General features: G+C 39.1%; 2 protein-coding genes across 3 annotated transcripts; both read left to right on the top strand.

Annotated features, from left to right (window-relative positions):
- Positions 1–341: 341 nt before the first annotated feature.
- On the top strand, positions 342–11,591 carry nim1ka (NIM1 serine/threonine protein kinase a). Its single transcript, XM_063897604.1, has 6 exons — positions 342–868; positions 5,748–6,929; positions 7,063–7,175; positions 9,052–9,173; positions 9,313–9,459; positions 9,678–11,591. The coding sequence occupies exons 2-6, from the start codon at positions 6,619–6,621 to the stop codon at positions 10,434–10,436; spliced, it is 1,452 nt and encodes a 483-aa protein (XP_063753674.1). The 5' UTR covers positions 342–868; positions 5,748–6,618; the 3' UTR covers positions 10,437–11,591.
- A 431-nt stretch (positions 11,592–12,022) lies between these two features.
- creb3l3l (cAMP responsive element binding protein 3-like 3 like) lies at positions 12,023–18,528 on the top strand. 2 transcript variants are annotated; one of them, XM_063896917.1, is made up of 10 exons: positions 12,023–12,183; positions 13,224–13,367; positions 13,527–13,920; positions 14,130–14,257; positions 14,709–14,801; positions 15,119–15,225; positions 15,636–15,704; positions 15,815–15,899; positions 16,013–16,106; positions 16,655–18,528. In XM_063896917.1, the coding sequence occupies exons 1-10, from the start codon at positions 12,037–12,039 to the stop codon at positions 17,017–17,019; spliced, it is 1,626 nt and encodes a 541-aa protein (XP_063752987.1). In that variant the 5' UTR covers positions 12,023–12,036; the 3' UTR covers positions 17,020–18,528. The 2 variants fall into 2 exon arrangements, with proteins under 2 accessions (XP_063752987.1, XP_063752988.1); XM_063896918.1 differs by having other exon boundaries at positions 12,055–12,158.

Here is an 18,528-nt window from a genome sequence, read left to right as displayed (position 1 = left end):
CTGCTTTGTTTAGCCCCTTCTTTTATCCTTATTTCACAGGGTGACTGATTAAATGCCGATGTTGTGTCCAGAGCTTGTTTCCACTGCCCCCAAGTGGAGAGAGGTGTTAATGTGGTTTTGGGAAAGTTGGTGTAATGCAGACCAGTCCATAAACCGTACTGTAACAACATACATTTTAATAAGAAGTTTTATTAAAGGCTTATCCAACTTGAACGATTAATGAGGAATCTTGAATTTTTAAAATATGAATCTGCCAAAACAGAATCGTAGGAACTCTATCAAACTACAAGTATCTTAAAGATAACAGGCCTGACAGCTGGCTAGATGGTTTAACCTTTAAAAAAGAAAAAAACACGAGCAAACTTTGCAAAAATGCAGATAAAGACCTGGGGGGAAAGAAGATGATTTGACGCGGTATAGGGATCCTCACCTTTATAACTAAAACAAGGTCACACACACGTACGGTGATGGTTAGGTTGAGACATGGACACCTCTTATTAAGACCTCCTGCTGGTCCCGTGACCGCACCTTGAACCTTTGCTGTACTAATATGCTGCCAGGTGACGCACAGGTTAGGTTACCTGAATCCTGCCGTCGCGTGCTGCTCTGGACAGCTCCTCTGGTACTGAACTGAAGTGATCCTGAGTCTCGAGCTGGAAGTCTTGCCTCTGATTGGATAAGAGATGCACAGTCGCCGCTTATTGGACGTTTCAGCTGCCACACAAATGGATTTCCTCCACAACAGACTGAACCAGGGAGCAGCTGCTGCAGAACCAGTGCACTGTGTCACCGGGCACCGGAGGAAGATGGTTTTACAGCGAGGTCCATACAGCTTGTCGCCACGGGCCCGGTAAAGATATCCACCAAAGTAAGACTGGTTCACACATTTGACCTCGTTGGTGTATTTGTGCTGATAGGATTAGAGAGCAATTCGCCGGCTCAGGGATGGCCTGCTGCGAGGAGGTGTTAACTGTTGACTGTCATTGTACACCGAGAGAAATAACTTTATTAATGCACTGCAAGTGTTATTTAGTCGACAGGTGTAGGTTTTGAAGTGTTATGACCAAAATGTAATTAAACTAACACATCACAAACACAAAATGTGGTGAGTCAGCAGTAGCTTAACAGATGGAGGTTGTAGAGCTCGTATCCTTAATATAATTCACCATCGTGTGTCTTACTTTCAAATATATTGAAATAATATTGTGCAATGATTGTTTTCGTTTATTTCCATATATCACTTTCGAATCAAAATGCATCACCTGGCAGTTACGCTAGCACGTGACACAATCCCAGGTGCATTGTGAGATTTCAAACTTTGGGAAACCTCTATGACTAACTGAAAGACAAACACAAGATTTGATGTAGCGAGTCAAAAAATAGAGGAGGTTGTCTCGTGCACCTGTTGCACTATACTGTATGCATTAAGACAGATGCATAATAACCCACTATTCATCATGACTCTAGTTTGGGTCTCTAATGATATTTTGACTGATTGGAATTGAATGCTTGTCTTTGAGGAATACAATACTTTGATTTTTTTTTTTTTTAAACATGAAAAGATTTATTAAATTAAAATAATACTTTTTAAATTATTTCAATACTTGCCTGTGGCTTTAATTAAATTAAACAGCCTATAGGTAGACTGTTACTAGTATTCACACACACTGACATATTTGTTTTCATGCTATGCTGTTTGCAAAGGACTAGAAAGAGAGTAGACATTAGAATGACTCAGCTTCCATATTTGGATGTCACAATTGCATAACATGTCTTATCAAACAGAGACATCAGAAAGCTCCAAATTGTGTCTTAACTACACAATATATTACAATGATGACTACACATTAATCTCTCTACTATGACTTACTTAATATATTGTTGCATAACAGAAGTACTGTTTTCCACTCATTGAAGACCTGGATTAGAAACCCAATATAATATTGTTATATTTCTTAAACAAAAATATCCCCTTTTTTGGGGTATGTTTACTTCTACCTTAACAAAACTTGTTCTTGATTTTTATTTTGTTGGTCAATCAGTCAGAGCACATGAAACATTGTCCTTCAGGTGTTTTTCTTTGAAGCAAAACTCTTTGAAGCGCTGGCGGTGAACACAATGCAAAATCAGATGTCTCTGAAAGAAGGAAGAAACAACTGAACAAATATATTGGAATTGAAGCGCCAGATGCATGATTTACTTTGTGTTCCACATTATGTGTTATGTTATTGAAATACAGTGTCATGGAAACTTTGTTCAGGCCTCAGAGACCTCTCTCTCTCTCTCTCTCTCTCTCTCTCTCTCTCTCTCTCTCTCTCTCTCTCTCTCTCTCTCTCTCTCTTAGCATAGATGGGCAAGGAGCTGTACGGTATGGTCTAGTACAGATTCTGTAATGTAAGGATAAAAATAGCACCGTACGTTTTTCCCCCAACTTCAGCAAAAGTCATGCAAAATAAAAAGACAGATGTCAATCAAAATATATCTGAAAACGGTAGTGAAAGTTCGTGTACAACTTGAATGATTTCAGTTGACCACTGCTCATGGATGGGAAATCAATTCAAGTAAGCCACTCTCTTTAGTTTTAGTGCATCCATTGAGGTGTCTCCGTGTGTGTGTGTGTGTGTGTCTGTGTCTGTGTGTGTCAGGACGAAGGGATTAAGGGGTCAGTCTGTTTAATAGGAAATGTGAAATGTTTGCCCCATGGATTCCAGCCGTTTTTTTTTTTTTCAGCCAACAAGGAGAGGAGGAACTCTTTTAAATGATGGATGTTTGGTCACTTGTGATGATATGAACAGCTCTTCTGTTGTCAGGTTCTTGTTCCAAAAGCTGCTGTGGATGGGCTCTTATGTTTTCCATTGTTTAAGTGTGAGGAGGCTGCTGATGCTAGATGTGTGTTTAGCAGCCGAGTGCACCAAGTAAATCCTCCTCCTTCTCTTGAGGAATCCCAAGACAAATGACTGACTTTCTGGTGAGTAGGCAACAATGCTTGACAAAGCTGATAGCGATCGATGATAAAGGGCTAGCTGTTTGCAGACTCGTAAATATGTTTTTGATAAGCACTACTGATGGAGTTAGTTTTTGAATAGTACATCTGTCTGTCAAAGTGTGGAGGACACCTTCCATCAATTTTTGGTTTCGAACTCCAGGGCTAGCCAGCAGCAGTCTAAGCAAGGTCTCTCCACAGCAACGTTTCCCAGCCCCTCTTGGGATCCGAGGCACTAACAAACCAGATAACATATGACATTTCTGCAGCATGATATGGGAATATCCCTGTGTCTCCTTAGACTTGCCTGGAAATCCTCAAAAATAGGCCTATCTCTAAGAGTCATGAACCAGTTCCTCTTTGAAATATTTTCTTTACATACAGTATGATGAAAATGACCAGAACTACCTGTCTATCTCAGCTCTAGATCAACCCAACAGGTTAGTAAGTGTATAATTATAAGGTCATTGTTGCTCTCTTGTGCTTTTTCTTTGTGTGTGTCTGGGTGTATGTATAAATACATCACTCTGCATGCATACATAATTAACAGTGGTACTTTGGGGCTCAATGCAGCATTGTATAACTGTGAACATGTGCTCTCTTTCTTGACACTCAGTGCCAGGTAATGTCTAATGCTCAGCATGAAAAAAAGACAAACAAACACTCAGTGTCACCAAGCAACGAGGTAGTTCTGTTATCCAGTGGAAACAAAGCACAAAGCAATCTGGGTAACTATTTCTCGTCTGTAGACCCTCTGTGGAGATACTCTCACTAAAAGTAATTATCAGTAAATCCAGTTTTTGTGGCAGTCCTTAAGAATCCCCTCTGGTTGTTCCAGAGACACTTCATTTACTTGCGGTAAGAGAAAATGTGATTTAATCATAGAATAGAACGAGAGCTATAGAATATGTGTTAAATTGACTTAGAAAATTGCAATTGTTGTTAGTTGTTAACTCACTATCTTAGCCTGCCATCCAATTAAGGCTGTTATTTTACTTTTTCCTGTCAATAAATTATGGGGATTTACAGATAGAAATATGAAGCGATAAAATCTAGCGATCGTCAATACCTCTTTTCCATCATGCTAACAGATATAGCACACAGAAGATATATTTGGTCGTTAAACCTCACCTTGCGAATCTGCAATTTGCTAAAACTCAGTTCAGAATTTAGGTGCCCCACAGCGCTCACAGTTATTTACAACTGCAACGGTTCCAGGTACACATAAAGATGGCAGTCGCTCTAACTACCCTGCTGTGTTGATTTGAATGAGAATTTCCATTCTACTCTCGTTTGATTGATGCTGCACATGGCACTAGTCTGTGAACACAGACTTTCATCGGTTAACTTGCTGAGTTGAATGTGTGCGACCAGGTCCCTGCAGCTCTGACCAACTCACTGAGGCTGCTGAGTCATGTTCCATGACTGTTATATTTTAAACTGATATGCTGTCAAAATAATGAAACATAGGCTGAATCACTTCTGTGTTACCTCGCTCGGCAATAAAAAAATGACTAAACCGATTTGTATTTATATTAATATTTCAAGAATATTTCTTGTAATATTACTCTATATAAAGTATATTAGAATGAAAAAATTACAATAATTGCAGGATGTGAAAGCAAACAGGAGTCTGCAGCCGTTTGAAATTGTGCTTGCGATATTCTTAGAAATATTTATCAATCCTTATTCTTTCAATAGACTTTCAAGTAAATAATCATCTACAATAAAAATAAAAATACCATTTTCTGATGGAGATTTTGTCCATAGACTCTTCTCGCTCTCCTCTCATAATTGATGTGTTTATCTCATGCAAGGTTACCCCTTTAGTCTTTTTGTTTATGTATATAAAAGGCTGGTATTCAGAGCTTGTTGCTTTGTGCTGTAAAGTGGATGCCTCTCTTCTCTTAGCAAGTCCTTTTAGTCGGCCTGAGATCAATGCTTCGATATTCATGGTACGATGGTAGGAAGGTGTTTGAAGGCCGGGAGATTGTTGCATCTCACAAAAGAGAATTGCTTTGATTTCCTTGTGAGGCTTTAAAATAGATTCATTCATCTTAATATAAAGACAGACGACAAAACAACTCCAAAGAACCATGTTACTCTAGGTTTTCTAGCATTTCTACTTTTGCCTTTTTTTGGTAATTCATAGTTATAAATGAAATTTCCCAGGCAGTGTTACCATTTAATGCAATAATGCAAAGCTCATCTGTCATGTTTTAACTGAGACTGTGGCAACATTGGGTTTATTAAATACTAGGAAGACTGTAGATTGTACTTACTGTTGCTGTTTGTATACATGCCATTCAGTGGGTATTTAATCCGTTGACTGTGCCTATTATTCTGTTAAACACTACGAAATTCTGACAATTTGTTTATTCTATTTCCGTGATTTGAGTTGTCATTGGAGAGATATATCCACTATTAGGGTTCACCTTAACCTCAGATTCCCTTTTCTTTTTCCTCTCTTGGGACTTTTGTGTTTTGAGCAGGATGCAATTATCACCTAGTTACAATCAAGTACACCTCATACTTTATCACACACACACACACACACACACACACACACACACACACACACACACACACACACACACACACACACACACACACACACACACACACACACACACACACTCATGAGAGTAACTGTGATCACTCATGCTCTCCATTACAATTAGATCTTGGATTTGTTTGAATAGACTTTCATGGAAACCTAATATAAATTACATTTATTTTAGCATCTCCCTTGTGCTTCTTCCAGGTTGTCTCACTTAATGCTCCATGGCTGCACCCTGACACTATCATCTGTTCAACCTCTTTCCACCATCCCCCCCATCAAGCTCCTCTTCCCTCCTCCTCAACCTGTGGCCTATTTATATCCTGGAGACTGAAAGAGCCCATTACAGCTCTGTGGACCTCTTCAGGAAGACAAAACTGAGAGCATGAATCCGATCTCCGTCTGATGTTCAGGCTCAGCATTGTTTTTTCAACAGCTACACATCAGGAACAATAGTTAGCAATGTTGGAATTCCTTAAAATGCAACAAAACTGCCGCTCCATCAAGCTTCAGATGACTGACTGGCATTAGGTTGTGAAGAGGACAGTTTTGCAGCTGCATCAGATTTGGGTAATCCTGGAGGCAGCATGTACTCGCGTACACAGACTGGAGGTTCTGCACTATTTTGTTGAGATACAGGAAACCAGCATTCATAACATTTGTTATTTGACTCAGTTGTATGAAAAGTTATGAGCTTTGGACAAGGACACTGAAAGGTTTTTCTATTTTCACATCTGAAGGTAAGTCAGAGTTTTTGTCCCATTAGAATTGGCTCTTTATCAATGTTTAAATTAGATCTATAATAATAATAATAATAATAATAATCTAATATGATTAGAAAAGAAAGTGAGAACATTTTGTAGTTGCTTTATAAAAATGTTTGATCTTGGAAGTTCAAGAGTGTAGTTAGTTTAGAAGGGTTGATTTTTAAAAGACAATTGCATAATTTAGGAAAATCAATCGTTCACAGTGCATGCATATGATATGTTTTTTACTTTTTTCTTATTGATCATCCAGTCTCCCACCACCCCCAGCCATGAGCTAAGCCAACGCCACCCTGGGTGTCCCTTGCAGGATGACTGCTGTCTGCCCCTCGGAGAGCAGCCCAGAAGGGGCTGAAACGGGGGCTGGGACAGCAGGCTCTAGGGGACGCGGGCCAGCAGGCACTGCTGGGAGCATCTCAGTTTCTAGGGTAGAGACTACAGAGTCTAATGGAGACTCTGTCGGAGGTTCAGTTGGAGGCACAGCTGTGGTCACTGGTGGCCAAAAGTACAGCCGCTGGAGCCGCCAGGACAGCTCCGACATCAACACAGATGACGAAGGAGCTACTGTCCGCCGCCTCACTCCTCTGGAAAAGCTGAATCTGGACATGTGCCAGGATGACAGGTAGGGTTCAAGGGATGATGCTATATTATCTATTGCTTATCCCTTACTTTATCCGGTGTGGAAAATATTTCCTATGGTGGCTCAACTGTAGTATATTATAAAGAATATCTTCTGTCATTTAATCTGGTCACAGGGTGGTCCGTGAGCTAACAGTGGGAAGAAGAATCGGCTTCTACAAAATTCGAGGAGAGATCGGCTGTGGAAATTTCTCCCATGTCAAGTTAGGAATCCATGCCCTCACTAAAGGTGAGAAAGTACAAGACATCAGTCTAATGTCACTGCTAAAAGAGCTGTGCTTGTGTACAGGAAAGAATCTATTAAAGAGCAGCAATCATACTGAGTATAATGATAGGCTCAGTGATGGAAGGTATACAGTTTGACTTAATAGCCATTGCTAAAGCTTGGAACACATCCATAATTAAGGAAACCTTACGTAAGCTCCCATTTGCTCTGGATTTTTATTACATTTAAGTGATAATTTGGCTGATGAGCGATTTCCATTAGTAGGCTGCAACACTAACAAGTGTGTCCTTTTGTAGCAATTTACTAACAAGGTGATGTGTGCCTGGCCAGGGGGCTGATTCAGCCACAAAGAGACAGGCTGCCTGCTGCCCTTGAACAGATGGATTGATTAGAGATCTCCTGTTTCCTTAGCGACGGCTAAAATTGCTGCATGCCTCATCAAAGGCGAAAGAGAGGGAGGAAAATGTGTGTGTAGATCTGTCTGTTTTTGATTTCTATCTTTTTATTAGGGTTATACTGTATGTAATTCACGGTGGTCCAGTCTGTGCCATGCTATGTGTGCAAGTGGATATAAGTGGTATCATTTAGTCTTTCAAAAACAATATGAGCTGCGATGCATTTCAGTGCTCCTTTTGAAAGCTATGTCACAGCTGAAAGGGAGCCTAATAACAGTCTGAATAATGCATACTGATGCACAATTAGATATCTCAACACCACATAAAACCTTTTCTGTATTTAGTTACCTGAGGTCTATTTAACTTCTCTTTATGAATTATTTAACAATACAGTGAAGACATCAGTGGTTTGAATTTGATATATGTTACGTATTTGATCTTTATTGGCTGTAAAAGTGTATAAAATGTGCACTATATATTCCTCCCCTCACATTTTAAAGGTGATAAGTCGAGTTGTGTGTGAGCACAATGTAGCTGAAAACAGCCTTTAGTGTTGCCGTCATATTTAATCTTCACTCTTCCTGAAGTCAGACCAGCTGTATGCTTTAATTGCAAAATCTAATTTACTTTTAACTAAACTAAAAATGTGAAATTACTAGGAGAACGTCATTTTGAAATTGGTTTCTGAGTACAGCTAATCCTCCATCAAATTATCTAGAGAGCATCAGGGCTTGGTCTCTTGACGGATAATTCTGTGTTTGCTTGACCCAGGCTCACATTTTCTATCCTCTGTCTCTTTACTCACATGTGTAATGTATGATTTCACAGAAAACAGGGATAATTTGAGCAATGATAGACACTTGGGAGCACTTATATTTCTCTGCATGCTTTTACATGATCTGTAAGCACTGGTCTAGCATAAATGGTACTTTCTTCAGATACTTTTTCCTTAAAGATTACAGAGATATCTTTTAGGCTGCCTATCATATGTTGTGTGGTAAAATCCTTTGTCCTATCTTTATATGCTCACTCTTGGTCTTATTATTACAAAACAAAACAATTGTTTGCAGATGACACCCGGTTGTATGTATAACTTAAATGGGATGATCTTTCCTTTGATCTCTTCCAGTCCGATTACAATCTTCTTATTTTCTTTTTTAGGGAGTCTGCAATTGATCCAAATTTAATTGGTTCTGAGCCTCATATCCAGGATTGTGACATTCAATACACAAAAAGAGCAAAATGCGCCAAATGTTTAAAAACACACTTTGTTAGGCTTTCACTTATTTGTCTGTACTAATGTTTTTCTGTCTTTTTATGCTGTTTTGTTTGTTTCTATTGCTTTTATTGTTGGGTATCCGTTGCTGTTCAATATACTGTATAAAACATGCTGTGAAAATTGATGACATTCAAAACTGCATTTTTGAAAAGTGCTGTATAGTTGAAGTTATTTTCTAAACATTATTCTCACATGGCATCACTAGACAAAGTGGCCATAAAGATCCTAGATAAAACCAAGCTGGATCAGAAGACTCAGCGACTTCTGTCCAGAGAGATCTCTAGCATGGAGAAACTACACCATCCCAACATCATACGCCTCTATGAGGTTTGACTCTCATATTGATTTACATACAAATTTAAACTGGTCCCAAAGGGGATTACACAATGATTACTACATCCAGCCAGACATCTGATATACTTAATTAATGCACTCTGACTTTCCTGTCATCCTTTTTCTTCTGTAGGTGGTGGAGACGTTGTCACGGTTACACCTGGTGATGGAGTATGCAGGGGGAGGGGAGCTCTACACAAAGATTACGACAGAGGGGAAACTCTCTGACACCGATAGCAAGATTGTATTCTCTCAGATCCTCTCTGCTGTCAAACACATGGTCAGTACATATAGGTTTATATTGAGCAGGTTTAAGTCAAATAATAAAAAATGTAATCTCAATCTTTAAATAAAATAAATGTGATGTTGACCATTAAGAGAGTAGACACCTTTACTTCTACATTTTTGGTGCTTGTTCATTGGTAACTTCAAATTTGACATCGCACTTGAAGCGACAGTACATGGCGCATAATGCAGTTTCTCCCTGCTCTCTCTCAGCATGAAAACAACATCATCCACAGGGACCTGAAAGCAGAAAATGTCTTCTACACCAGCAGCTCCTGTGTCAAGGTTGGGGATTTTGGCTTTAGCACGCTGAGCCACCGCAGTGAGACACTCAACACATTCTGCGGCTCTCCTCCTTACGCTGCGCCTGAGCTCTTCCGGGATGAGCACTATGTCGGCATCTTTGTAGACATCTGGGCCTTGGGGGTGATGTTGTTCTTTATGGTGACATGCACCATGCCGTTCAGGGCAGACACTGTGCCCAAACTGAAGCGGTGCATCCTAGAGGGGGCCTACATCCTGCCTTCATGGGTGCCAGAGGCATGCCAGCGGCTGATCAGGGGAATTCTCCAGCCCATACCGTCTGACCGCTGTACAGTGGAGCAGATGATGGGCTGTGAGTGGCTGCTCCCAGTTGACTTCCCACGTGCCATGGAGCCCTTCAAACTAGACCCATCTTACCTAGCAGAAAGTGATCCATCCGAACTAGAAGAGGAAGAGATAGAGGTGAAAGCAGCACTGGAAACACTGGGAATCAGCACAGAGCATATCCTCAACAACCAAGGAAAAGACTGCAGGAGCTCCATCACAGGGATCTATAGGATCCTGCTACACCGTGCTCACAAGAAACGGGCTGTTGTGAGCGTGCCTGTGGTCACACAGGTAGTCAAACCAAAAACACAGAGTAAAAAGGAACGGCTAAAAGTGTATCGTAGTCTAAGGCACACATCTAAGCTCTGTGTGATTCTGTGACAAAATGTTCTGCTCTGGAAATATTTTGATTTTGCAAGAAAAGGTGCTTTTCAGTTCAGCAGTTTAACTTACACCCTTACTTGGCTCCTAAAAAAAACCGCATTTCTTCCTAAAGTTTCTTTCTTCTAGTAAGTAATATTAGTCTCTGTGAGAATGTTGCTGTTGGTGAATCATGATTGTATCCTTTTTGACAAGGACCTACTCATGAGAGCTGGAAATGTTATAAAATAAATGTACAAGTTCATATAATGATGATTAGAGAGCACATACTTCTTTGGTAATGATTTTTATTGAGGTCTTTGAAATAAGTATTAATTATTAGATAAAAAGTCCTTTATATAATGCATATTAACAGTTGCTAATAAGGATATATAAATGTTTGTAGTATTAATAACACATTTAATGACATTGTTCTTATTCAAGTTCTGGTACTGTAGCTGCAGAAAGTATTTTTGTTATTAAGTGGATTGCTAATTGCTAATGGGGGCAGATCAAGTATACCTAATGTGTTTTATTAACACTTACAGTGGTATTTAACACATCATAATGTCAATAGGCATTTTATAAGGCCCAACAGAGACCTTTTTACCTACTAATGCTTATTACAAGGACCTTTAAAATAAAGCATTACCAGAACTTTGCATTGAGACACGGAGGCCAGATATGTACTGTATAGCCCACATGCATTTAATAATTAGTGCTGGAACACCAATAAACCCTATGAGACATTAATGTAGCATAAATCTTAAGGAAAAAAGTTAGAAATCCACAACATAATGCGGAGGTGATGAAATGGTGAAACATGCAGCTAGTACATGAAATATATTGTCTTTAATGTTTATTTGCACTTTTTTCTGCAATGCCTTACTTTTTCTATCATGCTATGAAATCAGCCAGACTGACTTCATAATACTCTTTAATGTTTGTGAAGATATGAAGAGAGATTTCACCTACTTCTGTATGATATGTTGTTTAACGGATTGACCTGAATGACTTCAGACTATTTCCATTGGGCCTGAGAGGGACAAGGGATACCACTAAACTAATAACACCATCACCAAAGTTATTGTTTGCTCATGTAGAAAAAACAATATTCAGATTTGAATGAGTCATAGTTCCAGTTATTCATTTTTTAAGTTATCTGATGTCAATTTCATGTCCATGTTTCAAATAAAATGAATACATAAAAAAAACATTTAAATGCATTTGTCTTTTTTATGATTATTTCTTCAAAGCTAATGATTTTTTTTTTTACTTCTGTGTGTACCCTTTATAATTTAACACAAAAGGTGCCTTCACTGTTATTGTGCAAGCAATCTAGATTTTTTTTCCGTGTTTACAGCAAAATACAGACCCTTTTTGGATAGTGTTGGGAAAGCTGCACCATAATAATTATAAAACATGTATATAATATTCAAGGACAACCTTCACCTTGTGTTTTATTTTTGCCTGCTGCCATGTATGTGTATACCATACTGCAGTCTATGCCGTAGTCGTGAATGCAGAAAGCAAGACTAGCGTGAGTACAGTACATGTACTACAGTACTACACTTCCCAGAATCACCCAAGAAGCCCACGTACTCACATCCGCCTTTACGTGATGACGCAATTTTTGCCTCGTTGGAAGGTAGTTTTAGAGGAATCGCTCGACTGTAATACCGTGGCAGTGAAGAAACACTGGGTGGAGAAACCTAAAAACACCCGGACGCAATCACTCGAAAGGTATTTGGTCTCCTGTCATCGAACGGTACGAACATTATTACATGTGTATATTTACTGTGTCTAATGTCTAATGTTTTTCAGAGTGTTTAATGTCACGAAGGACCACGCCTTCTTTGTAAGATATTGACATGATTATTGAGCTAACACTAGCTCGTGGATGTTGGCCTAAAGACATTTCCTCCTTTTCTGCAGTTGGATTAAATAATGCAGTCTTTTTTTAATGTTTATGAATTGTATTGCTCTGATGAGTTAACTGTGACGTTAACCAGCTCATATTGTATGTATAAATGGCTATGCTGCAGGACGTTGCTCTTATTTTGCAAGACAACAAAGACACCATACATCCGGACTGCATTCCCCTTCCTTTTAATTTAACTTTATCTCGGCAAGCATCGCATCATTGAAAAATATTTTCCTGGGAAATCAAAATGAATGCTATTACATGTTATTTGTTTTGACATTTGATATTGTATTCTGAGATCTCGTGACAAAGGCATGTGGGGCGGGGCGGGGCTCAAAATACGACGAGATCATGATGGGAGCGTGGCAATGCTGCAATATGAGACTGTTTACATGGCACTTTGGTATACGTGTTATTAACTCAGGGACGTGGACGCATAATCTGTCACACTTTAGACACACCCTTAAAAATTGTTAAGGCTGATGAGCTCCTTAAAGTGAAAACAGTATCCACATGCAGATCAGCTGGGGGCAGAAACACAGAAACCAAAGGAGCCAGACACACTGACTAGAGTGAAAGCTTGGTGGACCGTTACTTCAATAACTATACTTTTTATGTTGTTCTGCCAAACAATTATCATTGTAATAATATCACACATAATATAGCACAGTGATATTATTTAGAGGATTTTCCAGTATAACAAGATTTGATTTAACACTTTGCATTAAGCTTTGAAATGTTGTGATTTTTCAGTATACAATTTTGTTCTATCCCAGATAATGTCCAGTGTATTATCATAATAATTGTATCTGAACATAGATGCTGTTTTTAATAAATATTACATTTACTAATGCTGTGGTCCATATGCTACTGTGTTGCTACAGATGTCAGTGGTCACTGAGGAGCTTCCAGACATGGATGGAGCAGACCTGTTTGGGCTGCTGTTCCACAATGAGGTGAATGGATTTACCGAGCCCCTCTTTCCGGATGGGAATGACATCATTGAATCCTGGCTGTCAGAGCAGAATGTAAGACTTCATTCACATTAAACATATATTAATGTTGAAATGATTCAATGGTTAGATTACCATCCAACACAATATTGAACCATATCGTTCTTCTTTGTATGACTCACAATCTTACTACTGTGTACTTTTAAACACTTGTTTGTTGTTTTTCTCCCCCAGATACTGACAGGAATTGATACTGAAGACTTTCTGTCCAGCTTGTTAGAGGGAGAAGACAACATGAGTGTTATAGGTCCCTCTCACTCTCCCTTGGGCAGCGATAGCGGTATTTCCGATGACAGCAGCACTGTGGTTGGAAACAACAACCCACTCGGATGCTCCAGTCCCCAGGGCAGTGATAGTGATGTTGTGCCCAGTCCCAGCTATTCCCAGCCTAGCCCTGAGCACTCAGACCCTGCCCTGGCCCCTGAAGAGCTGCAGGCAGAGAACCCAGAGGTGTTATCATTCCAGGCTGATCACAGCTACTCTTTGCTGCAGAGCGATGGCAGGGACATGGACGCCCTGCAGAGTGTGAGGGCAGAGCAGCCAGATACAGATGTCTTCATTGATCTGGGTATGTGAAGTCCAGACACACTCTGATTCTGGCCCTGTTTATAATTTGTATAAGCTTAAGTATTATTAATCTTTGTAACTTATACACCTTACCCCTTGATAAATTCCTACAAAACATGGATTTAGTGCACATTCAGTGTGATGGAAGCTGCATACAAAGTAGCACTTACTTGCACATTATATTTATTTCAAATGTATCTCTCTTGTCAGACGACTTAGTGAGTGAGGCAATGGAGGAGGAAGAGGAGGAAGAGGAGGACATCACAGATGAGCTGCCCTGCACTTTGTCCATAGAGGACTACACACAGGATTCCAGTCAAGACAATGAAATGGACAAGGTCAGTTTCCCCCACTGCCTCATTTTGGAATGCATGATTTATATCTGTGAAATGATTGCTGTCACCAGCAACTGAAATATGTATAACCATTTAAGCCTCATTTAAGTCCATACTGTGTTAGTGGGATGAGAATAAGGCGTCAACTCAAATGACATTCTGATGAAATTCTTTTTTCTAGTAGGTTGCCAGCTTTGCACACATTTTATCACCCAGTGTTGTGTTTAAAAAACAAAGCTATTCTCAATATGTAGATAAATCTATATTCAAATATTGAATATGTGCAAACAAAAATTATGAATACAAAGTCGAGTCCTTTATCAATGTTAGTTAAGCAGGTCTAAAGTCTTTATATTAACAAATTGAGTCTGATTTGAGTCAAGTATTGGGATCAAAGTCCTCCTTATCTGTGGTTTTATACAAGTGATTGAATGTTTCTATTTTCTTCCTTTAGTTCCAGTTTAAAGAGATTGTGCTTACTGAGGAAGAGAAGAGGCTTCTGGGAAAAGAGGGAGTAACAATTCCCACGCACATGCCTCTCACTAAGGTATTTCACTCAGAAAAATGTTTTTCTACTTGAGCTAATTGGAAGCATTATAAACTGCTCTGGATAAGAACATCTGTAACATGTTGTAAATGTTTTTATAATTAGGAGCTTAATCAAACAGCAGTCTGCTGATACACTTACTATTGTTGTTAATCTTTTTGGCAATTATAGTAAAAAAAAAAACGTTTTGATACTTTTATCGGATATGTAAACGTCTGTTTGGTCTGGCTGCAACACAGCTGCTCAAGGCTGTTTTAATTATACCCCGTAATCTGTCATGTCAACATTGTGGTGAAAGCATTCTTTGCGTGCAACAGGCAGAGGAGAGGACCTTAAAGAGGGTCAGGAGAAAGATCCGCAACAAGCAGTCTGCTCAGGAGAGCCGAAAGAAGAAGAAGGTGTATGTGGACGGACTGGAAAACAGGTGAGATGCCAGGCCTGAAGGACTCTCAATGGAAAGGAATTATCTATATTAATTGCTTCATTATAAAAAACAGGAATATTGATACTAGGACATGTTCAGCACTTCTGCTTAGCAAAAAATATAATTTTCATTCTAAATAGTTGATTATTAATTTTATGTCAATCTACTAATTGATGAATGGACTCATTTTGGCATTCCTGCAGTTAACAGACTGTTTTCTAATAACACAGGTAAACATAAATGTAGAGTATAGGTAAAGACTTTTCACTGCAGGGAGACCTTAAATAAGGACTGTTCCCTGTGAATAATAGTTATGCTGGCAGTGATTTATTAAAGTGCTTTACTAATTGTTCATCAAATCCTGTGTGCTTGGATACATATAATAACTACTCAATCAATTTCTACTACAGGGTTGCCATCTGTACTGCACACAACCTGGAACTACAGAAGAAAGTCCAAATGCTTCATAAACAGAACATGTAAGAACTGGAAGATGCTGCTTCTGCATTAATATGTAATACTGTGTCTATAAAGTTATTTCAAATCTGCTGTCAGGTGCTTGGTAAATGTGTCCTCTTGGTTCTTACAGCTCCTTGATAGAGCAACTGAAGAAGCTGCAGTCAATGGTGAAGATGTCCACTATGAAAGCCAGCACAACCAGCACTTGTGTTATGGTAAATGAGTTGATTACTTGTTCCTCTTCGGATTGCTTGTCCTGTATAAGGTGTCCAGTTGTTTTTCATGCTGCTGTTTTTATTTTCTCACTCTCCTTGTGTCTGTCCTCCAGGTGTTCCTGCTGTCCTTTTGTCTCATCATCTTCCCATCAGTCAATCCATTTGGTGGAAAAACAGAACAGAAGGAACTCTACACACCTTCCCTCAGTAAGTAATATCAATATGAAACACTATGTCTTTCATCATATTTCAACCTTTTCCTTGTTATGTTTTTTGAGGCACTGAATGTATTGGATTTTTCATTAAGATGTAACGTCTATTCAGTGTGTACTAGCAGACTGCAGAAGAGCAGAATACTGATTTACATTTGAAATCAACGGCATCTATCATTTAGCTTAGTAAAAAAGGGGGGGGGGAACAGGCAGTTTTGTGCACACTATATGCAAAATACACATTATATTTAAATAAATACACGATGAATTATGTAAAAATACAAAAAATAGACCTATACTCAAAGAATTAAAATGAATGGACAGGTGCAGAGAAAGATAAGAGTCGTCCCGGGATGTGGGAGTGGGTTTGTTGAAACCACAGTCTGTAAGGTGTCTCTGCATCACAGAGATAGCATTTTAAGTGAATGTCTTCCATGATCACTTGCCAGCTGTTTTATGTCTGTTTTTCTGTGGTGTGACTGTGACTTCCTGAGTTTCCTTGTTGGCTCAGCTTTGCTAACCATGATTTCTTTGTTATTGCAGTCATCTCCCGGACCTTGCGCTCTCTGCCAGCAGAAAGAGACGAGGAGCTCCTCTTAGTGCCCCAAGCAGAGGTGGAGAACGTTAAAGCCATCTTTGCCGGAGGTCAAAAGAATCACACCCCCGATTACCAAAGGGTGGAGCAGTCTGACTCGGAAACAGGATTTAACAGCAACTCCTCGGCAGACTTCCCCAGCCCTGCTCAGGCTGCAGAGATGAAGCCGGGGCCGGCTGGCGGAGTGGGGGCCTTACAAGAAGGATCTATTGACGCCAATGTTGCATATGAAGTCACAGGTTCCAAGGATAACTGGATAGAGCGGAACCCCCCGTCTGTCATACTACAGCAACACCGCTCAGATGAGATGTAGAAATATAACCAGCAGAGGGAGCCATATTCCTAATGTACCAGAGGGAAGTTTACATTTACTAAATGAAAAAAGGAACATACAAGTAATTATCAAGATTTAGGATCAGGTTGTCTGTCCATACTTTTCCCCTCTAACAGCCTTCTCATGTACTACTGTTAACTTTTAGCACTTTGTTGGGATTTTCTTGTTCTAGTGGGCAAAAAGAACTGGGTAGAGATCGCCATATTTCAGGAGTGTAAACTACCTAAAAAGAAGGACCTTGCAGCAGTCAACATGCTTACACTGCATCAAGGCCACATGCAACTTTAGAAGCACTGAGGGCTCGTTTTATTGCACAAAATGGTGCTAAAAATGGCTTGGCACCTCCGTAGAAAATGTTTGAATGACCTTGCAGTATATTACTTCTAGAGAAGTACTTGAAGGCATTATTGTTTATCACCAACTTTAAGTGAGAGCTTTGTTTGACAACAGAAAATCTGAATATTGCTGCACATGAATTACGCTCTCATAATAAATTATTGTGAAAATAAGCAGTTTGTACTACAAACTGTGCAGAAACATCCATTGCATATTAGAATTTAAGCTGCTTGATTCTCATAAAGCTTGATCAAAGTGGTTGTTTGACCACCGTAACGCTTAAAGCCATTGCAGGACGTTTGGCCATTTATTTTTTGAAATCCACTTTTTATTCAGAAAGGCACATTTCCATCACGTACATCAATTACAACTTTAGTATGTCAAGAACATAGGAAAGGATGGATGTAGAAATTATGAGTGATTTTGTTCATATTGCCCTTCTGGAGTTTTCTTTTATGGACTTAAATTACTCCAACTATGACAAAACAAAGAACAGAACCCGGGGGCGCACATCCCATTTAAAAAAAAAAACGTTTGGCCATTTAGTAGACTTGTAAAGTTTTAGTATTTCCCTTGTAACAAGGGTATCCATGCTGATTTTAAGTTTGGAATGCTTCGTTTATATGTTGTACAGTTAAGAAAAAAAATGTTTGCAAAATATAGAACAAGACAATGAACCCTTTAGTTGGTCATTGTTAGCCAACCCCACTCTACTCCTCCAACCTTCTCTTGTTCAACTTGATGGGACAGTTCTTACTTTTCTTAACATGTCTGAAACACCTTATCCCCTGTGTACACACAGTAAGGGGTTTGATATAGCTCGGTAAACCGTGTTGCAGTAAAATTTACTCGAAAATGTAATGACCTGTTTTGTCAGTGAGGCATTTTTGTCATTTAATTGTGTACTTATGTTTCTGTGAGTGATACAGGAAATGTAATTGGTGTTGGAACTGCTTTTTGTTATAATCGACAGTCAATGAGATTTTAAATGTTGATCGTGTTGAACAAATGCACTGACATTTGCCATAGTCCAAGAATGAAATGTAAATATGCTTGAATAATTGTAGCTCTTCTGTACATTTGAACTCTTTATGTATAAGACATGTCTGGATATCTATAATATTAATAAACTTTTTATATATCAGAATTACA

The sequence above is a fragment of the Eleginops maclovinus genome, chromosome 12, assembly GCF_036324505.1.
Source record: "Eleginops maclovinus isolate JMC-PN-2008 ecotype Puerto Natales chromosome 12, JC_Emac_rtc_rv5, whole genome shotgun sequence".
Lineage (NCBI taxonomy): Eukaryota > Metazoa > Chordata > Actinopteri > Perciformes > Eleginopidae > Eleginops > Eleginops maclovinus.
The sequence above is the reverse complement of the archived record's forward strand: the minus strand, read 5'-3'. Positions and strand labels throughout refer to the sequence as shown.